We start from the raw sequence: 23,344 nt of genomic DNA on the forward strand, positions 1-23,344 counted from the left end.
TATCTACATAAAACTGAATCGATTTAAGATATTTGAAGGGTGGAAGAAGACATTACTTAAAAAGGTGGTTGGCAATGGCCAATTGCTCAAATTGTTCAAGTTCCCATGGGAAGATAAGGCTGGCACTAGCGTACTCGATGCCAAGTCAAGGGAAAGAAATTTTATTGACCACATCGACGTATACTACGTAATCACATGTTGAGTTGGTCAAGTTAATGTTATTTTATGTTTTCACCTGTTTTTAGGACCTCCAAAAAACATAAGACCACAATTAAATCCTTCAATGTTAAATGTCAATATTGCTTTTCAATTGTGCAAGCCTATCGTCACGTATGTTACGTTTTGGAAATGGAAAAGTGTGGTTTCGTAAGTGTATCGGATATTTGGATAAATACTTTGAGTAAATAATGCGAGTAACCAAAAAAATGAGTAACTATCCCATTTCCTCACCAAATTGGGGAGCTTTATTCGCTAAAAAATGAGAATTCGAGTTCATACTCATCACGAGAAGGAATATTTCTTTGTTATTAAGAACATTTTCCAAGATAATCCATGTGTCAAAGATCGACAAAACTATAGATATATGAAGTAATTCGTGGAAAAAGACCATTGAAAAAATAAAGAATACCAAAACAATAAGCATTTAATAGTAAATCGGATAATAAAAACTAAATTTTAAAAATTCTAAATTTAATACATTTCTTTAGAAATAATTAAATTTTGTAATTTTATGTTGAGATATTTTTTATTCACATAAATATTAATTTTTAATAATATAAATATTAAATCCACTAAATATTAGAAATAATGACTTCTAGCATATAGTCCTTTTACTCATGTTCTTTGGTGCCCTAGGTTGTATGTAGTATAAATGTTTGAGAAGTTTATGAAATTTTTTATTGAAATATGTCTTGAGTGTTAACGGGCATAAAACACATATTGACTTCAAATCCTATAAGTTTAAGCTTTTAGGAAAATTAGTTGTGCAACATAATAACAGAGTTCGGTTTCTTTCAATCTCTATATGTTGGATATGAATCCAGATAATATACTCATGCAACATATATTCGTAGTAATAACACAATAGAGAAATTATTGACTTATGTTCAAACTTCTCTATTTTGATATCATCTATTATGTCTGAGATTTTCCATTTGTAAAGAAGTTCATTTTAAAACATGAGGGAAAGTTTGAAAAACGAATAAGAGTTAAAAATGGCTTAAGGGTAATCTTGAAAATTTTGCAAATGATTAGCTCAAAATACCATCATTGCATTTGTGTTTTAATTTATACAAACACCCAATAAGTACTATGTTTGTTTTCCTCCAAAAGTTTGAATTGAATTTTGACAAATTTCCTAAGTGAAAACCATTGATATTGATATTTCAATCAAGCATAAGAATACTAATGCAAATACCCATTTCCAAATTAGAATTGGTCACCTAAAAACCCTACTGAGGAGATCAATTAAGCTTTCAATGGAGTGATTATGTTTAATCAATCGTTCGACTTTGTTCCATCTTTGAGCATACATTTATGTATTTAGAAGCCTTGCAAAACCTGATGGGTCAGTTTATGGAAAAAAAAAAAAGTAATCATTTTATTTGTCATCCACATAAGCATATATAAAAAGTGATTTATAAAAATAAAGAAATTTAATGATATTGTGTGCACAATTTCTTGTCATGATAAATAAATTTACATATGAGAGCTTGAGCATTTAGCGTGCATCCATAGTTATTGTTACCTTATTTACAGAATTGACTCCTACACTAGATGAGTTTGCACCATTATGACATGTTTTCATAACAAATGTAGGTTGATTAGGAGGAGGAAGAGTAGAGTTGTTACCCAACATGAAAATAACTGTCAACATGGTAAGTCGATCTATTGTAGATTCTTGGACACATAAGAGTCCAATTTGGATGCATCTCAATACTTCATTTGCATGATTTTACTTTTCTAGTGATGGATCTACTATATCCAAGGCCTTGTCTTCTCTCCATAGGCTCCAAACCTAATTTTTTTTCTTCACTATTAGCTAGCTTATATAAGTAAATAAAATAAGGAAAAATAGAGCAACAAAGGTTCAATTTACTCACATATCCAACTAAGTTGAAAGAAGGACTATCATAATAATAAGCTGTATTTCTTCTCCCAGTAATAATCTCTAGTAGCAAAACCCCAAAGCTATATACATCAGACTTGATTGAAAATAGTCCTTCCATTGCATACTCAGGTGACATATAACCACTGTATCAACAAATGAGAAAAATTATTAAGATTTAATCATGTGTTCCTTATTACTACCTTATATATAATACTCACTATGTTCCAACAACCCGATTTGTGCTTCCTTCAATTTGATTCTTGCCAAATAATCTAGCCATACCAAAATCTGAAAATTTTGGGATCATATCAATGTCTAATAGAATATTGCTTGCTTTTAGGTCTCTATGTATGATTCTTAATCTTGAGTCTTGATGAAGATATAAGGTCCCTTAAGCAATTCCAATAATGATTTCAAAGCGCTTATTCCATGCCAACATTGATTTTTTTGTTTCATCTATACAAAATATACGAAACATCAATTACTAATGAATGAATAGTTAAAATAGCTTCTCCAAGTGATTATGCAAGAACTAGAGATAAAAGAGATCAACAAAATGGTATAAGATAAGACATTGATACCAAAAATGAAAGAGTCCAAACTTTTGTTCGGCAAGTACTCATAGATTAGCATTTTCTCTTCTTTTTCAATACAACAACCTAGAAGCTTTACAAGATTCTTGTGTTGGAGTTTTGCAATTAGAGTGACTTCATTCTTAAATTCTTCTACTCCTTGTCCTGAATCCTTTGATAATCTTTTCACAGCTATTTCTTGTCCATTGGATAGTAGGCCCTAACAATCATCAATATATATATATATATATATATATATATATATATATATATATATAGATTTAACTAATTCATTGTTTAAATATAGTGAAAAAGTCAACTTAATTAATATAATGACTATCATGAAACATGCATGTAAATTATCATTGATGATGACTACCTTATAAACTGAGCCAAAACCACCTCGTCCAAGTTTGTTAGTAAAAGAGAAATTATTTGTTGCTGCAATTACAATGCTTAGATCAAAGAATTGTAATTTAGAATTTGCTCCACTTTCATCTAGATCCTTTGCTTTTGAATAGTGACTGAGCCTTATAGCTTTTGAGCTCATATTAAATGACATTTTACAATGTCTTCCTTTGCCCGCATGATTTCAGGATCACCAAAAAATTATCAATACTTAATTGTTATATTTTCTAGTACTTAAGAGTTTTTGGGTTCATTATACTATATTTTATTGTAATCCTAAAAAAGGAAGGTAAAATAGATGAAATTTTTCATTACTTCATTACCACAAACTTTTCAATACCTTTTCTTTTCTTCATTATCAACCAAGATGCAGAGATCATAGAAATCATGAAGAAAACAACCCCGACTGCGAGAACCACTATCATCCTTTTCTTATGAAAGAAAGTTTTTTTTCTTTCATTTTCTACTATAGAAAGGAGAAAAAAAATATGTAGAAAATCATCATTAATCTTAGAAGTCTTAAAACCTTTGTTCGATGTAAGGGTGATGAAAACCATATAACATGATAATAAGACTTAATAAAGGAAAGTGCTAGGGTGGCAACATCAATAGATGAGCCTCAAATTTAGAAAAACACAAAGTTAGGTTTCATTGATGGTTCACTAATACAACCTCAAGTCGAATCCAATCTAAACATTTTATATATTTTTTACATCAATATATTCGTAATTTTAAAATTCACAATTTGAATACTTTTTAAAAATGTATTAAATATATATAATAGTATTTGATATTTTACGTAACATTAGGTTAATTTTGTCTTTACTTTTTTCATATTTAATCATGAAGTCGGAACAAAAAATAAATAATCATATTTAATCATGAAGTCGGAACAAAAAATAAATAAAGTCAAGTATAAAACAAAAATAAGTCATCTTTTATAATAGTTATAAACATGATATTAAAATAATGTATACTAAAATTAATTTCTTTTATTATATATAATTATATTATATTGTTGTCATAGCATATTACGTATGTTATCTTTCTTCCTTTATAAGTACATTAGTTATCAAATTCATTTTGCAAGTACATTTAGTTGATTAAATATGTGAGTGGTGTTATAATTAATATCACAAAGTTTATTATTCATTTAATAAAAATGAATTATTTGATCCATTTGTCCTAATCTATCCTTGTATTGGCTTACAATATAAAATTATAAACTTTTTTTTTTCCTATTTGATGTAGGATATCAATTTGGAGTTAGAATATGGAAAGAAATAAGTCATTGTATTTAATTTCTTTGAATAATTTCAAGATAAGCTTGGATAATTAATTTTGTGAGTAAGTAGGAACGCATACCTAAAATAATAGCATCCACGCGAACAAATAAATCTTGGCCCCCTTGGGCTAAGGTTCTTATGTCCATTAAATCCCCGTACCAAGACAAGCACCCACTTCCTCCTGCGCTCACATTAGCGGTAGCGTATGCACGGCAGTTACAGTCATTCAAGCACTCCTTTTCACAGCCTTCCAAGTTTAAACTATCGTTGACACGTGCCGTCGATGCATCTGGTGGCTTCACTCCTACGAGTATTCGCGCCTTGGCTCCTCTCACACCCACCCGACCCGTCTCTCAAGGACCAGTCACGTAGCGACTTGGGCTCGAATCCCGCAAGGCATGTACACTCAAAGCCAGCTCCTGTATAGACGTCGCAGTTGCTGTTGGGCCCACACCGGCCGTAGTTGTCGCAGGGGTCCCTCGCCGCTGACCAGATCGCTACCAATTGGTGGTTTCGTTCGTCCAACGTGTAGCGCTGGTAGAGTCCATCACTGCCCAACTTAATGCTTGAGAAAGAAGAAGAATTCACGAGGGTGAATTCCATCGAGACCTCATCCACAGTGTTCCAAAACCGGATATCGAATATGAAGGTAGTTAACATCTCCGGCACACCCACGAATCCAAGACCGTTCCAGGGGCCCGTTCGCCAAATCCACTCAGAACCCATAGACAAGAACAGTTGAGAAGATCCACTCACATCCAACTTAAACGAGTATTCACCGGTTCCCGGGTCTTCCGGTGACTTCCAAGATGTTATGAACCGATTCAACCTAGTTCTCCGGTCAAGTCCTAGCTTCATGTGGGGAAGCATGGTGTCTGTCGCGTGGCGACTACGTGACGGAGCTTAATGATAATAAGGTTCAAAGAATCAGAAGTGACAATGATATCTACCTAAAACTGAATCGATTGAAGAGATTTGAAGGGCAGAAGAAGTCATTACTTAAAAGAGGTGGTTGGCGATGGCCAATTGCTCAAATCGTTCAAAGTTCTCCGATATTTGGTGCATTTGCTGTCTCCCACGGGAAGATAAAACTGGCACGAGCCTAGGGGATGTGAAGTCAAGGAAAGGACCCACTGATTCATATTGCTTGTAGTTGTGTGGGTTCTATTGCTCAAATTGTTGAAAGTTCTCCGATATTTGGTGCATTTGTCGTCTCCCACGGGAAGATAAGGCTGTCACGAGCCTACCCAACGGTTCAACTTCAATTTTGACGCATGGATTGAACTGGCGAGTGGTGACTTCGTGACGGAGCTTAATGATATGAAGTAAGGCTTAAAAATGACAACGATATCTACCTAAAACTGAATCGATTTAAGATACTTGAAGGGTGGAAGATGACATTACTTAAAGCGATGTTTGGCAATGGCCAATTGCTCAAATTGTTCTCCGTTATTTGATGCATTTGGCGTCTCCCATGGGAAGATAAGACTGGCACTAGCCTACTCGATGCCAAGTCAAGGAAAGGACTCACCGATTCATTGCTTGTGGGTTCTATTGAGCACAGTGATGCTTATATTGATGTATACGATGTAACGACGTTGAAAAGGTCAAGTCAATCTTATTTTATGTTTTCACCTGCTTTTAGGACCTTGAAAAAACCAAGACCACAAGGGTGTTGCTTTCGAAGTTTGCAATCCCGTCCCCGCCCATACGTAGTAATTAACCATTTCGAAAAGGAAAAGTTTGGCATTGTTTTTGTTGGTGTTTTCAAAATCTGTTTTTTTTTTTTATTTTTTAGAATAGGTAAGAGAATGTTTTTTGTTCTTTCAGTGTTGTCCATGTTTTCTAAAATCCGATTTTCAGATAACAAAAAAAATTGTATTCTCTATGTTTTAAAACTATTTTGACAATAAAAAAAAATGGGATGCTCTCCTTATTTTCAATTAATATTCTTCATTTGTTCTCTATGTGTTATCGTTTCTTTTTTGCACAATTAGGAAAAATTGGTTTCACAAAAATTCGATATTAACAGACCATTTTTGGATTTTTTTTTTGGTCATTTTTATTTCAACATTTTTTTTGGATATTTTAGGATTGTATCACCATATGATTTTTCAAATGCATTTCAAACCCAAAATCTTCACAATTTCTTGAATTTTCTAGAAACCAAACAAAACAAACAAAAACACAAAAGACCAAGAATGCAAAAATTAATAATAATAATAATAATAATAAAACCCTAACCAAGAATCTGTGCATCAACCACATCTCTTGATCTTGATCTTGGTCTTGGTAACTAATGTCGATCTAAAGAGGAATGATTGAGCCTCAAAGAATAAAGTTTGAATCTTGAAAGAGAAATGGAGAACAAGAGGAGATAGGGGAAGGGAAATAGAGGATTAGAAAGACAATAGTGGAGATAGAGGACTGAAGAAAAAAAAAATGATAAGATATTTGATCTTGATTTGTATCCAAAAAGGTATTAAAGTAGTAATATATATGAATATATATAAGTAGAATATATAAATATAATATATCTATACACTTAAAATATTAAAAATTAATAAATTTCTATAAATAAATTAATTTGATTTACTTCAAGAATGTTTTATCTTTCATATAATAATTAAATTAAATTTTAAACAAAAAATTATCATAAATATATCATTATTAGTTACATTTTTTATATCATTAAGTAGAAAAAATAGATCATGAGTTTCCAAGTATGATGCATTATTATTTGATATTATAAATTTTATCTTCATAAAATCCAATCATTGATATTTACCATATTTTAATGGGATTGTTTTCCGATTATTGAAATCAAACATAGTTAGGCAAGTTTACAAAGTAATCTTTGAAAAAAAAATTAAAGCCGATGTAAAAAGTTTTCAAAATGGAACAAATTTTTATTTTTTATGAATTGTAAATGTAAAATTATTTATATATTTGTAAAGTCAAGTTAATTGAAGAAATTTATGTTTTTTTTTTTAAAAAAAAAAAACAACTTTGAAATAAGTTTTTTTTTTTTTACTTTTTCCTAAAAACTGTTTTTATTAACTCAATCAAATATGTTTTTTTTTTAAACAAAAATTGTTTTTTATAATTTAGTTCCCAAATACATTTTTTTTTAAACCACAAAATATTATTTTTAAAAACACTTCCTAAACATACCTTTGGTTTCCCAAATATTTCAAAAAGATCACAAAATAAAAACTCATTCTTAAAAAATTCAAAATTAATACATTTTTAAAAAAAATAATTAAGATTTTATGTAATTTTCCATGAAGGCATTATTTTTAGTGTTATTTAATTAAAAGGGTGATGGACAACTCAAATTTGAAAATTTAACCCTTTATAATTTTTTAACCTCATTTTAATAAAAATACTTTCACTTTTTTCTTATAAAAATAATTGTTTCTTTTAAAATTACGTGTAAATGCTTAAAATGAATAGAGATATTATTTGAAAAATATGTTACTTTTCAAGTAAAACTATGAAAATTGTTAAATTTATAAATATGATCATTATTTTATCCTGATTAATCCTTTTTTTTTTAATAAATTATTTTTTAAAAGGTTTTATTTTGTGGTTATTTCCGAATGTGTGTACGAAAGGAAATGGGATTGAATTGATTGAATTGATTATGCCTCTTTAAAACAAAGAACCATCGGTGGAATTGGCTTGCATTATATGGCCCCACACTATGGGATGGATGTGCATGAAGGGCCTCAAAAGAATGCATCATCCGCCCCAATTTGCTGAAGCCCAATCCAAGCCTCGAGCCTGGAGGTACCATCTCTGTATACATTTTGCTCCTCATTTCTGATGTGGAATTCTCTTCCACAAAGATTAGAAAAATCATAAATCCAAAAGCACACCACCAGGACTTAGAACTCTGGTAAAGCTGCTCTTAGTTTCATAAAATGCATATTACTTATATATACTAGTTTATAAAATAAAATTTATTATTATTGAGTTTTTGAGTTTTTCCTAATATTTTTATGATTTTTTTATTAATTTTCATCCCCTGATATTTTATGTAAAAATATTCATCGACATTTCCTCGATATATTTAATGTATCTATAAAATCTAAGTATTAATATATCTTTAATTATTAATAATTTTATTCTTACTTATATGAATATTACCATGACAAATATTTCTATCGTTGTATGAATGACTTATAATAGATTAAAATAAAATTAACTTCTCATTCATAAAACATATTAAGTAATAAAATTAAAAAATTTAAAATTAATAATATGTAAATAAAAAATTAATGAAACGCGAATGAATTAATAATAAATTTTGTTAATAATTAGATATTATAATTTTATTATAATAAAATAAAAAAATATTAACATATTTACATTTTATTTTTAACATGAAACTATTAAATAAAGACACAATCATAAAATATTTTAAAAAATTTAATTGTCTCTATATCATTTTATTTTTTATAATTAGTTTTAAATTTAATAATATATAAATTAAATATTTATAATATGATACTTGCTGTCACGCCCCAAGACCCACTCCAAGGGCGTGACGGTCATTTCACACCTCAAACCCGAAGGCTTAAAGTATAATCTGACCCAAACAGTCATATTGTAACTGGATGTTACCAATTACCAAATACCTGCTCAGAGTAGCGGAAACAAAATTTAAAATCCTCAAAATTCAATTTCCAAATAACTTCCAAATATCATGTGGACCCGCGTTTTTCACGTGCGCCCCCACTTGATCGGCAAGACTCGCTTTTTATTTGTGAAAAATTAATTTTTGGAAAAAAGTTGGAGTCGCCACTTATTTTATTTTTATTTTAAAGGGAAAATAAAACAAGAAAGAAAAACCCTAAAAAAGTGACTCCATAATTTTTGGAAAAGCATGTCTTTGAAAACCCAAGTCTTGGTTCGGGGATCAGGTTACTTATTGGGAAGGTACCTCTAAAAGGTAGCACCCCTCTAAGCCCTATGAAGGTCTCTACTAACTAAGTTAAGGGGAATGTGGCAATTAATTGATTAACTAAAGGTACCTAGGTTGACTAAGGTGATCATAAAAAAATGGCATGTCTAACAAGAAAATCTGATTACAAGATAGAGTCGAAGTGCGTACCTGAACGGCTTCTCAAGCGCCATCATAAAACATAAAAGTTAGTGTAAAATTGTAGCACACAACATATGTTTTATCCAAGATAATAAAACAAGCATCAAATATGCATCAAGGCAATCAGGCATGTCATCAAGCAAGGGCATGGTACACAAAGATATGGATATTCATGGAATATCGAAAGTGGGGAGATGGAGAGTGTACCTGGATAGCAAGCTAATACTCCTCTATGGGAAGCAAAGTTAGCTCAATAACTAATTCAAAATAATCTCATATATAACTCAAAGAGGAAGCACAATCAATCAATTATCAAACAAACACTATCGAAGAGAATATCATGAATGTCGGGCTCCCACCAAGGCCCTAATTAATTTTGCATGAATTGATTCCATAAATTCCATGATTTGGAATTATGAAGTTTGTTCATGCTTGAGAAAATCGAGAAAAATCAAGAAAATCATGAAAAATAGTTGAAAATGGTGAAAATGCATGCCGGAAGGGAAAATGGCAGCAAATAGTATGTTAAAAATCTGGATTTTAGTGACTAGAAGGGCTCTAAAGATTGATTTCTCAAAGCTGGAAATGTTTAATTGAGAAAAAGATTCAAAGATTCAATTTAAAATAGTGAATTCCTAATCAAAGAAACAAAAGGAGGAGGTGTGTGTAGCAAGGTAGGTATGATGGAGGGGAGTTGGGAGGTTTGGCTGTGACTGCATTGCTGGTGATTGCAGGTGTTGCTGTTATTCTCTCTAAATTTTTCCTTTCTACTCTGGTTGCATGCATTCCAGCACCATACGTCGCTGCATTCCCGGGCCTTTTCCGATTCCTTGAAATTCCTTATATGCGGACTTACTTCCAAGAGCTTTGGCATTAATTCCCCATATGAATCTCTGAAATTTGCTGAGAAATTTAGTCTTTCTGGACTGCCATTTCTGATAACTAGAGCACTTCATATTCATCTGTTAGCAGCCTGTTTCAAACTATCCCGTTATTGCACCAAGGACTTCCCTTTTCTAACTGCAACATTTAACTTCTTTCGCGAAGAAGCTGACTTCTGCTCCTCCTGATCAAGTGGAACTTGCATCTCCTTCCTTTTCTGATCCAATGCTTCAACTTCACATAGCAAAGATTGCATCTTCTCCATATACCTATCTCTCTCCCCTTTGCTTCTTTCTTTTCTTTTCAATGTTGCTTTTTCCCGCGCTCCCCAATATACTCTCAGTGTAAATACCCTAGAATAATCGAATTCCAAGGAGCCACATCTCTAATCCCCATATGAACTCACAAATTTACGTTATGGTAACCAAACTTAGCAAGTGCAATAAACAGCCAACATACCCTTCGGACAATCTTCTCTAGATCCCATATTGTGATAGCAGTTCCAGAATTTTGAAGCGTTTGACCTCTTTTCTGAAACTCATGACTATATGCCCATGTTTTAAAGTCACCCCCATGTGAAAAGCTGATGGCCGTGTGATGGGTAGGAAGAAAAGGCAAAACAGATATGGTAGAGAGTAGAGGAAACAATGGGAAAACAGACATGGGAGATTAAAAGAAAATAAAAGCACATCTCATGATTTTTCAATAGGCTCCGGTTAGTGGGAACTGGCATGGAGTTACATGCTTCCGAAGACATTAATGACATCCAAAATCAAAACATGGCAAACAGGCAAGTAACCAATCTCAACAAAGCAAATTGTGGCCCTTTTCGTCCACACAAAAATCAACAAGACAATCAAATACTCAGGAATCGAATACACGGAAAAATCAAATATAGATAAGAATTCCAAAAGCAACGGGGTGCATACCTGGATAGCTTTGGTTGCAATGGCTCGGCTGCTGGCTATCTTTTCTCTTCCTTCTGAAGACAATTCCCAGATAAAAATCCTCTTTTTTGCTTGTTCTTTCTTCCTCTTCCTCCCTCTCTCTAGATTCCAATACGTGCTGCTCACCAAAAAAAAGAATCTCCCCCCACCTTAAAAAAAACTCCTCTTCCGAAAAGGAAAATTCTCCTATTTCTTTTCTTCTTCTCTTCCTTTTTTAAATCTTCCAATCAAAAGCAATCTTCTCAATTTCAAATTCCCCTCCAAAACCTTCCAAGGAGAGTCCCACCTTCCTTAAACTCCAATGGTAAGTTTCCTTGCAAAAACATGAAATTCTTGAAGTTAAATCATTGAATGAATAAATAAGCGAGTAAATAAATTAGGAAACGGTAAAAATAAATAAATAAATAATAAATAAATAAATAAATTAAGGAAAATAATATAATGAGGAAGATAACCAATAAAAAGTGAACTAAAAATAAAATAAAATAAAATAAAAAAATAAACCAATAAACGAAAGCTGAGCCCAAAAGCCATGTAACCATGCAAGTCATACAAGTCACACTAAAAATGTCCAAATGGGTCAAGTGTGCCTAAATGGGCCTAGGGTGGTGCCTAATGGGCCAAGTGTATCTAAAAGCTATCCTAAAAAAAACAAGAAAAGCCTAAGTCTAAGTTCGGGCTGCCAAGGGTCACAATAAGGGATCAAATAATCCCTCAACCAAAGTCTCCAAGGTGACTCAGAAAAAGGTAAGTGGTGAGCAGTACTGGGCTACCAAGGAACTACTGTGGAGTACTGAAAACGAACTTAAAGACATGTGTTAAAGGGACAAAATTGAGGGTCTACAAATATGCCCCTCTTCGGTATAGATCACGAGTGTAGAGAATGTGAGTAGAAATACGAGTAATGAGCAGAATGAAGTGAACTATACCGAAGAATTAGAGAAGGACCAGAGATTTTGTCCTAGCACATGAAGAGGTAAGATCAAAAGATGGGGTCTCAATGACATGGATGGGACAACTCTATGCGGGGGAAAATGACAATAAAGAGAGAAGGCATGTGATGAGTAGCACAAAGATGGAAAAAGGTGAAAAGGATGATTCAAAGTCATGGATGATATGAATGACTGTGGATCATGGACAAAGTGAACGACTCTGGATCTAAAATAGGATAAAAGACTCTGGGTCATGATGGAAAACGACTCTAGGTCGAGAGCCCTAGGCTCTAAATGGAAAAAACATGACTCTGGGTCAAAATGGAAAATGACTCTGGGTCGAGAGCTTTGGGCTTTAAATAGATAGCCGATCAGGATACTTTCCGACTCAAGGTGTCGGGTCGAGGCCACTCACAAGTGGCTAGAACGATGAAATCAAAACATCTCAGGGATGTCAATGATGCAATTGACTCCGGGTCGTGAGCTCAGGGCTCGGGGTGCTATGAATGACTCTGGGTCAAGATGGAAAATGACTCTGGGTCGATGAATAGCTCAGGGCTATGAGCTCCGGGCTCTATGACTGATCGGCTAGAAGGAGGATGCGATATGCAAACTCCAGGTCAAACCACTCATGGGCGACCAAATGATGAAAGCTCAGCTAAGAGCTGGAAAGACTCCGGGTCTATAGGAAATAATAGCTCAGGGCTAGCGGGCTCAGGGCCTAAGGGAAAGTGACTCTGGGTCGAGAGCTCCAAGCTCTAAAATAGGAAATAATGACTCTGGGTCGAAATGGAAAGTGACTCTGGGTCGAGAGCTCCGGGCTCTAAATGGAAAGGAATGACTCTGGGTCAAAATGGAAAATGACTCTGGGTCGAGAGCTCCGGGCTCTAAATAGAAAGGAATGACTCTGGGTCAAAATGGAAAATGACTCTGGGTCGAGAGCTCCGGGCTCTAAATAGATAGCCGATCAGGATACTTTCCGACTCAAGGTGCCGGGTCGAGGCCACTCACAAGTGGCTAGAATGATGTAAATGACTCCGGGTCGTGAGCTCAGGGCTCGGGGTGCTACAAATCACTCTGGGTCAAGATGGAAAATGACTCTGGGTCGAGAGCTCTGGGCTCTAACTAGGAAAGAATGACTCTGGGTCAAGATGGAAAATGACTCTGGGTCGATGAATAGCTCAGGGCTATGAGCTCCGGGCTCTATGACTGATCGGCTAGAAGGAGAATGCGATATGCAAACTCCAGGTCAAACCACTCATGGGCGACCAAATGATGAAAGCTCAGCTAAGAGCTGGAAAGACTCCGAGTCTATAGGAAATGATAGCTCAGGGCTAGCGGGCTCAGGGCCTAAAGGAAAAGGATAGCTCAGGGCTATAAGACTCAGGGTCTAGAAGGAATGGATAGCTCATGGCTGCAAGGCTCAGGGCCTAAAAAAAGGATAACTCATGGCTAGCGGGCTCAGGGCCTAAGGGAAAAAGGATAGCTCAGGGCTATAAGACTCGAGGTCTAGAAGGAATGGATAGCTCATGGTTACGAGGCTCAGGGCCTAAAAAAAAAGGATAGCTCAAGGCTAGCGGGCTCAGGGCCTAAGGGAAAAAGGATAGCTCAGGGCTATAAGACTCAGGGTCTAAGGGAAAAAAGATAAGACCAACTCGAAAATGGACACGAAATAAATTGGCTTAAAGTCATATACTCAAAATGTCAAGGGTCGGACTACTGAAACCAAGAAGGGAAATATGCCCCAGTATCCAGGGTGCTCACACTGCCGAAACAACCAGTAAATCAATCATCCGCTGAAATCAATAGGTCAGAAACTGATGCATCGTGACAAACCTCTGAAAAGTCTAAACTGAAGGAACCCTCTATATCTGAAAAGCTGCTCTGTCGGTGAATCTCAAAAGGTAAATCTCAAAGAGTGTATATCATGGCTCATCTAAAAGTAAACCTCAAAGTACGTAAAATGCTGCTCATCTGGATAATCCAATCTGCAAGGTAACAATGATGAAAACAAATCTGTCTCATGAACATCTAGCTAAAGGATCCACCCACGCTCCTCGGGTGAAACCTGATGCGATCCATCTCTATCTCAACAAATCCATGTAGGGAGGCCCTGATACAGTCGATCATCAAAAGCTCTGGGCTAGTGCTCAATCTAAAACCAAGCTGGCCACTGTCTCAATCTCAAGGATACTCAAAGAAAATGGGGGAAATATGCCCCAGTATAAGATCTAATGTCAAAGTCGTGAGGCAAACAACAAACAATGATCGTCCATCCTCATACCACTGCCCAAACACAATCTCATCAAGGAGAAGGGAATATGCCCCAGTGTGGATAATCTAATGTCGAAGTCGTGAGGTAAACAACAAACAATGATCGTCCATCCTCATACCACTACCCAAACACAATCTCATCAAGGAGAAGGGAATATGCCCCAGTGTGGATAATCTAATGTCGAAGTCGTGAGGTAAACAAACTAACAATGATCATCCATCCTCGTACCGTATACAATAACAGATAAGAATCTCGGAGGAAGGGGGGAATATGCCCCAGTGTGAATGTATGATGCATAACCAAAGGATGAATCCGACATCATCAATCAACTATCCTCAGCTCAACAATAATCCGCTAAGAAGTCAGAATGATGTATCGACCAATGCCTCAAGGGAGACACTCTAAATCTAATCTCAAATGAATAGCCAAAATGATGAGGAATGTGGTAATCTCAAAAGTAGAAACATGTCTCTGATGAATCCCTGACTGAATCTGATAGGAATCTGGTAACCTCAAAATGGGGAAATATGCCCCAGTATGCCTGGTCTATACACTGCACCGAAAACTGCCTCCAACTAGTAATAATCCACTAGTCTATCTTAGAAGCACTCCGGGAGTGGAACCACTAGGGTCCTGAAAACTGTCAATGAGCTCAATAATGCTCCACTGGAACTGATATCATCTCAACATGCTCCACTAGGAATCTCGGATCAATGAAAAAATGCCCGGACTCAAAGAAAGCGCTCCACTAGAACTGATATAGTCTCAACATACCTCACTAGGGATCTCTGATCGGTGAAAATGCTCAGACTCAAAGAAAGTGCTCCACTAGGGGCTCATCTCAACCAAATGAAAGGGGAATATGCCCCAGTATGGATATCTGATGTGCAGTAGAATGGGAAGCCAAACAACGTCAAATATCATCCATAAAAATGAAGCAATCGTCTACATCCAACACTAGATCACCTCCAAGCATCAAAGAAGCATCTCCTAGAAGAAGAAACAGAACGACGTCTATATATCAACCAAATCCCAAACACCAGCCTAAGTAGAGGCTGTCAAAGATAACATCTGATCTCATAGCCTCAGGGTGGTCTTAAGACACGGGACGTAACGTAGGCCAGGGTGATAGGGTGAAAGAAATGAAGGGAAACTAGGCTCAAATACCCAACGATCAAACCCGTACCCTCGTGTACAAGATGTAATGCATAGAAAAATCTCATGAGTCATGGACTTAGAAGTAACCAAAGGGAATGCTGATAACGAAATGAGAGAAAGGATGAATGGTCAAACCATCAATGAAATATGTGAATGATGTGAAGAAGGTATCAAATCAGTAATGGGTATCAATATGTAGGGAATGAATAACAGGTGAAACAAAGATCTGGAATGCGGTAATGGGATACAAAAGAAAGCAATGAGAAAGTGGAATGAGTGATGATCAACCCATGTTAGTACAATAAAGGAAAGTCATATCACCAATGATGGAATGGTCGGTAAGACAATGATCCGGAGACCCTAGTAAAAAGGTCACTCATCTCTCATACCTAATATATATCAATCATGATCCAAACAGCATAGGATCTCATAGAACTCTCACATGAACCCTTGACACTCCAAATGCGTAACAAGAGTGGCTCAAGGAGTGAAAACTCATATAAACATCCCACAAGAACCCACAATGTCAAATATACCCAGTAAATAGACCTCAAAAGGTGATATAAGTACCTAATGGAGCAAGATACCATACACAAACATGTCATTGCGCTTTTTTTTTCTTTTTTTTTTTATTCTTCTTTTTTTTTGTTTTTTTTTTTTGTTTGTTTTTTTTTTTGATTTTTTTTTTTTTTTTTTTTTTTTTGCGCATGCTCTGATCATCAATAAATCAAACTCCAATGGAAAAATATAAGGAATGAACAAACTCTCTCTGACCACTGATGAATACATGAACCCCAACCCATGAGACAACCTCTCAAACTAAGATCTCCGAATCAATGTCAAATGATGGAATGAATAGAGTGATATGACTGCCTTCTTTGCACTAAGACGTGAAGAATCATCAACCCAAGGAAGAGAATAATAAGATGAAGCAAATAATGATAGGGAAAAGAAAGAGAATGAATATATGATGATAATAAAATAGAATAAATAGGGTGATAAGAGGATGGTAACAAAATGAGAAGATAGACCTATAAGTCTAAAGCTCATGAGACTTTCCTAGCAAAGCATCCATGTACATCAAAGGGCCCCAACCCGGGTGTAGAAATGGTAATCAAAGCTATAAGAAAGAAATAAGGCTATAATATACCACGTGAGGCTCAATGGGCTAGCAATGGTTTAATATTTCAATAAAGGTGATAAGGTGTAAGGTTAACCGAAATTATGGCCACCCATCCTGCGACTACGGTCTCAAACATAATACTTCTTCAGCTGATCCACGTTGGTAGGCTCTGAAAATTGGTTTCCATCTAAGTCTGTCAACCATGCAGCCCCTTCTGGAGTCAACTCTCGGATAACATAAGGCCCACTCCAACTAGGTCTAAACTTTCCTCTAGGGTCTCCAATCAAACATCTGAGAATCCTCAAAACTAAGTCCCCTTTTTGCAATGGTCTAGGCTTGACACGTTTCTTGAAGGCACGAGCCATCTTTCTCTGATAGGCTTGAACATGATCTGCCGCTCTCAATCTCCTCTCATCTAAAAGGTTAAGCTGATCAAATCGAGCCTGAGCCCACTCTGTCTCAGGTATCTGCTACTCAAGGGCTACTCTCAATGAACCCATCTCTGTCTCGACTGGCAAAACAGCCTCCATACCATACACTAGAGAGTAAGGCGTAGCTCTTGTAGAAGTACGAAAAGAGGTACGATATGCCCACAATGCAAAAGGAAGCTTCCCTGACCAATCTCGAGAAGTCTCAACCATCTTCCTCAAAATCTTCTTAATATTCTTGTTTGCAGCCTCTACTGCCCCATTGGTCTGTGGCCTATATGCTGAAGATCTATGATGTCGGATGCCATACTCCTGCAACAAAGTGTCTACCTCAGCTCGGAAGTGCGCCCCTCTGTCGGAAATCAACTCATGAGGAACCCCATAGCGGCAAATGATGTGTGATCTGATGAAACTAGCAACCCTAGCAGATGTCAACCTCGCATATGATGCAGCCTCCACCCACTTGGTGAAATAATCTATGGCAACCAGGATGAACTCATGACCACTGGAAGATTTTGGTGAAACCTTCCCAATAATATCAATACCCCATACTGAAAACGGCCATGGCGAGGTCAAAGCGTGTAATTCTGATGGTGGTGCGTGTATGAGATCACCATGAATTTGACACTCTAGGCATTTCTGAACAAACTGACAGCAATCTGTCTCCATAGTCAACCAGAAATAGCCCGTCCTCATAATCTTACGGGCTAGCATGTGTCCTCCCATATGCGGACCACAAACTCCTGAATGAACCTCTCTCATCACTCGATCTACAGAGGCTCGATCTAAACGCAATAAAAGCATACCATCGGCCGATCGTCTATACAAGGTATCTCCGCAAATCACAAATCTAGTAGCCAAATGCCTCAGTGCTCTCCGATCCTTGGTAGTGGCTACCTCAGGGTATGTGCCAGATCTAAGGAACTGATAGATGTCATGATACCAAGGTAGGTCATCTTGGACCTCTGTCTCTCCAATCAAACAACAATAGGCGGGTGCAGACCTGGACTCAATCAGTAATGGACGTATGACTACATCAATCGGAATGTCCACGGAGGAAGCTAAAGTGGCTAAGGCGTCAGCAAATCGATTCTGCGCTCTAGGCAGATGAACATATCTCAAGTCGTCAAATCTCGCAACCAACAACTCTAAATAAGCATGATATGGCCTAAGCTTCACGTCCCTAGTCTTCCAATCCCCCTGAATCTGCCTGAGTACCAAATTGGAGTCACCAAACACCTCCATCTGTCTAATGTCAAGCTCCAATGCAGTCTCTAAACCAAGGATACAAGCCTCATACTCAACTATGTTATTCGTGGCAGGATGTCGATCAGAGAATGCCAAACGAACGGACCTCGGAATATGATCACCCTGAGGGGATACCAATAGAACACCTATCCCATACCCTGACTGATTGGCTGCACCGTCGAAGTACATGCACCATCCTGATAAGCTGGTCATAGCAACAAACTCCTCATCTGGAAAATCATCATCAAATGGTCTATCCTCAGATGTCGGTAGTGAGGCTAAGTGATCGGCGACAATACTCCCCTTAATAGACTTCTGAGAAACATACTGAATATCGAACTCTGTCAAAAGTACAAGTCATCTCATCAATCTACCAGTCAATGTAGGTCTATCAAACAAGTATCTCAACGGGTCCAGGCGGGATATCAAATGTACTGAGTACTCTGTCATGTAATGCCTCAATCTCCTAGTAGCTCAAACTAGTGCTAAGCATAGGCGCTCAATCATAACATATTTCATCTCATACTCCAACATCCTCTTACTTAGGTAGTAAATAGCTCGCTCCTTTCCTAAGTCATCAATCTGAGCTAACATACATCCCAAGGCCATGTCTGAAACTGACAAATATAGAAGAAGTGGACGTCCTGGCGTAGGAGGCACTAAAACAGGAGGAGAAAGCAAATACTCCTTGATCTTCTCAAATGCAAACTGACAGTCATCATTCCAAACTGTTGGCTGGTTCTTCCTCAAAAGACGAAAGATAGGCTCACATATGTCTGTCAATCTGGCTATGAACCGACTAATGTACTGTAATCTACCCAGAAAACCTCTAATCTCTTTCTCAGTCTTTGGTGTAGGCATGTCAAGTATGGCTTTGATTTTATCTGGGTCGACCTCTATGCCCCGTTCACTGACTATATGTCCCAATAACTTCCCAGAAGTCACTTCAAATGTACACTTCTTGGGATTCAACCTCAATCTAAACTTCCGGATCCTCTCAAAGAATCTCTCTAAAGCATCTAGGTGATCTGCTCTACCTCGGGATTTCACAATCATATCATCCACGTAAACCTCGACATCCCTATGCATCATGTCATGAAACAAAGTGGTAGCGGCTCTCTGATAAGTGGCTCCTGCGTTCTTCAACCCAAATGGCATAACTCTGTAACAATAGGTACCCCACTCAGTAATAAAGGCTGTCTTCTCCATATCCTCTGGAGCCATCAAAATCTGATTATACCCTGAAAACCCATCCATGAAAGACAACATCGAATGGCCTGCGGTGCCATCAACCAACAAATCAATATGTGGAAGGGGAAAGACATCTTTAGGGCTGGCTTTATTGAGATCTCTGAAGTCAACACAAACCCTAACTTTGCCATCCTTTTTAGGAACAGGGACGACATTAGCCAACCACTCTGGATACTCAACTACTGATATGAACCCAACACTGAGTTGTTTCTGAATCTCCTCTTTTACCTATAGACTCCAACGTGGATGCAACCGTCTCAATTTCTGCTTAACTGGTCTAGCATGTGGTAGGGTAGGTAAATGGTGCTGGACTATAGAGGGATCAAGACCTGGCATGTCCTCATAAGACCATGCAAAGACATCCAAGTATGACCTGAGTAAATGGATGAGTCTATCTCTCTCATCTGTAGATAGGGGTGAACCAATCTTCAGCTCTCTAGGCTGATCCTCCGTGCCAAAATCAACAGTCTCAATGTCCCCTGCAGCAGGTGAAACTCTCTCATCTATGGGACCAGAGTCATGATAAAAAAAGTCCCTATCCGAACTGGGATGTGCAATCTCATCATCTATATCAAATATCTGTGTAATGGGTGAGTGAGATGCAGATGTAGAGATACTATCACAAGAGACAGGCGAATACTCAAAAATGCTCAAATCCATAAATGAAGCAACAGAAACATCGTCAGAGCGGGAGACAAATCCCGATAAAACATCAAAAGAAAGAGGTGGGTCCACAACGTCGGACGCTCCCTCAACTGGGCTAACAATGCCCTCAAACAAACTACTATCATCCTCTGGAAGCTCTGGAACAGGAAGAGTCTGAGTCCCCTCAAACACCTCAATGGTAGACACCCCAAACATATCAAATGCTGAAACAGGCTGAAACTGAACAATGCCGGCAATCTGGCTCACGGTCATCATGTCCATCTCATCACGGTACTCATCATGGGGAACAACTCCATCAATCACCTCAGTAGGATCAACAATCACCCCATCACTCGTGATCTCCTCTGGAAAGCATAGAGACAACATGCTAGCTCGACCTGGAGACGTGGGAGTAATCGTCAAAGGGAAAGAAGAGTCGGGAGCCCCATCACTCAACTATAGCTGGTGAAATAGATGCTGAAACTTGGTCTCTCTGTCTGTATGAACCACACTATCAATCTCCTCTAGATGAGGTCGAGTCTCTGATCCTCTAACAAAGTAGTCAGCCAAACTCATCCTATAGGGTCGAATAGGATAATCAAATGGTGTGTGGGATAAACGGGCTCTCACCTTCTCCTTGCGCAGCCGCGCCATGTGACGGTAATCGGCCTCAGTAGGGATGAATCCAAGTCCAAATGTCGTATCATGGTCAATGGAAGCTATGAACTTGCTCGGTCCCTGCTGACGTCGTCCTAACCCCATGCCAGGTAGAAAGGTCATACCCCTCATCATATCAAGGACCACCGTGCTACTGTGCTGATCAAATGACATAGCCACAAAGTCTCTATGAAAATCCTCAATATCGAGAGTTTGTATCTCATCAAAAGTAAATCCAGTCAAAAATAGGTCATCCTCACTGTGACTAATCTGAAGTACCGGCTCAGAAGCGGCAAATATATCCCTGGTAGAGCGCACTGTGATGACCTGCCCATCATGAATAAACTTCAGCTTCTGATGAAGGGAAGAAGGAATAGCTCCAGCTACATGAATCCATGGTCGGCCTAGTAACAGGTTAAAGGATGCAGGAATCCTCAAAACCTGGAACAAAGTGGAGAATGTGGCTGGACCAATCTGTAAATCAATCATCAAGGTACCCATAACCTCCCTCTTGGTGCTATCATACGCCCTGACTGTCTGAGTAGAAGGACCAAAATCTGAAGGCGCGAAACCAAGGGCTATAGCATTGGCTAAAGGGCAAACATTCAGGGCTGAGCCGTTGTCCAATAGGACAGACGGGACTCTACGACCTGAGCATCCAACTGTGATGTATAGAGGGCGCACGTGGTCTGAACCATCAGGTGGCAAGTCATCATCTGAAAATACAATGCAAGTGGCCCTGCCAGCCGTCATCATATGAATCAATCCCTCTGGAGTAGTGGTAGTCTCTACTCTGATCTGACTCAAGGCTCGAATCAAAGCATCTCTATGAGTACTGGATGATGCTAATAAACTCCAGATGGAAATGCGAGCCTGAGTGCTCTGTAGCTGTCTCAAAACCTCATCATCCTCTCTTCTAACCTCCTCATGAGAGGCTGTACCCTCAAATGGTCTGACTGCTGGTGGTGGTGGCTGAGCTATCCTCCCACTACGAGTCACAATCTATATCTCTCTCCCCTCTGAATCATCATCCTCTGGCCATAAGGTGAAAGGGACAAAAGTATCCTGACATCCGATAACTAAGGGTGTAGGATGAGTCAACTGGAATGGTGCCTCGTCCGGGATCAAACTGAATGGTGCAGGAGTCTGAGGGACCAATGAAACCCCATCAATCTCATAGCTGTCATGCAAAACAATCGGCTCGGGTAATCCATCATCCCAACTCAACATGTGTATACTGTCATCCTCTATAAGGTCCATGTGATGAATATCTCCTGAAGATGGATGCACTGCGTGTGTAGAATGAGCAGGAAGAGGGTTAGTGGTCACACTTGGCTGCCCCAAGTTGACCAAACCCTGATCTATCAAATCCTGAATAGCATGTCTCAAAGCAGTGCAATGGTCCGTGTCATGCCCTGGTCCCTGATGGTAGGAACAATGTAAGTCCATCCTGAAGCGAGGTGGTATGGGTTGGGGTAAAGGCCTGGATGCTAATGGAATCAGTAATCCACCCTCTGTGAGCTTCTGAAAAGCTCGACTCAAAGGCATACCCAACTGAGCAAACTGACGTGGTGGCCTCTGCACATAAGTAGTGGTCTGTGGAGCTCGGGGTCGAGTATATGGGGCAGGAGGCCTCTCTGCGACGTGTGCAGCAAAAACAGGCTGTGAGTCCGGATGCAGATAAGTAGGAGTCATAGGTCTGGAAGGAGCGGGTGGTCTGTAATGCGCATGAGGTGAAGGTGGATAGTAGTACCCAGGAGTCTGCCCAACTGTCTGATAGCGTCTAGAAGGTCTCATCCCTGCTGAACTGATAGCACCAACATCTCCTGATCTCTGTCCTCCTGAAGGCCTCTTCCCCTTAGAATCAGTAGGGGAAGACTCAGACCATAGTCCTCTAGCAATGCCCTCCTCTATACCGTACAAAGCCTGTACCAAAGATCCAAAATCCGTATGGGGAAATCCCATCAAGTGTCTAGCAAATCTAGGCTGCAAGCTCCTCATGATCATGCTAATCTGATCTCTCTCTGAAGGACGATCTATAATCTGTGAAATCTTCTCCCTCCAGCGGGAGATAAATGAAGTGACTGACTCCTCCGGCCTCTGTCTCAAAGCCTCCAACTCTCTCCTCGAAATATCAATGACAGTGTTAAATGCAAACTGTCTCAAAAACTCCTGGGCTAAGTCATCCCAAGTCCTACGACGTGATACCTCCAATGAAGCGAACCAATGCTGTGCAGCTCCACTCAATGACATAGGGAAGAGCATAACCATCTGGGCATCATCCAGCCCATGGGCCCTCATAACAGTACTAT

The 23,344-nt window shown here is 38.1% G+C and overlaps 1 protein-coding gene and 1 pseudogene across 1 annotated transcript; both read right to left on the reverse strand.

Annotated features, from left to right (window-relative positions):
• Positions 1-2,111: 2,111 nt before the first annotated feature.
• LOC132254546 (receptor-like serine/threonine-protein kinase SD1-8) lies at positions 2,112-5,369 on the reverse strand (annotated as a pseudogene).
• Positions 5,370-14,179: 8,810 nt separating this feature from the next.
• Positions 14,180-20,657, reverse strand: LOC132254476 (uncharacterized). Its single transcript, XM_059740194.1, has 4 exons — positions 20,516-20,657; positions 18,586-18,820; positions 18,038-18,441; positions 14,180-14,235 (listed from the first exon to the last, which is right to left on the reverse strand). The coding sequence occupies exons 1-4, from the start codon at positions 20,655-20,657 to the stop codon at positions 14,180-14,182; spliced, it is 837 nt and encodes a 278-aa protein (XP_059596177.1).
• Between the last annotated feature and the right edge of the window lie 2,687 nt (positions 20,658-23,344).

The sequence above is a fragment of the Vitis vinifera genome, chromosome 10 (genome assembly GCF_030704535.1).
Source record: "Vitis vinifera cultivar Pinot Noir 40024 chromosome 10, ASM3070453v1".
Lineage (NCBI taxonomy): Eukaryota > Viridiplantae > Streptophyta > Magnoliopsida > Vitales > Vitaceae > Vitis > Vitis vinifera.

Coding starts and splice junctions, on each gene's coding strand:
- LOC132254476 (XM_059740194.1), bottom strand. CDS start 20,657: ATGGACATGATGACCGTGAGCCAGATTGCCGGCATTGTTCAGTTTCAG. Junction 18,442..18,585: donor CAGGGTGATCATATTCCGAG/GTCCGTTCGTTT, acceptor TTTGGTACTCAG/GCAGATTCAGGGGGATTGGA. Junction 14,236..18,037: donor GTATAGACGATCGGCCGATG/GTATGCTTTTAT, acceptor GTTACCTTGCAG/ATTGGATTATCCAGATGAGC.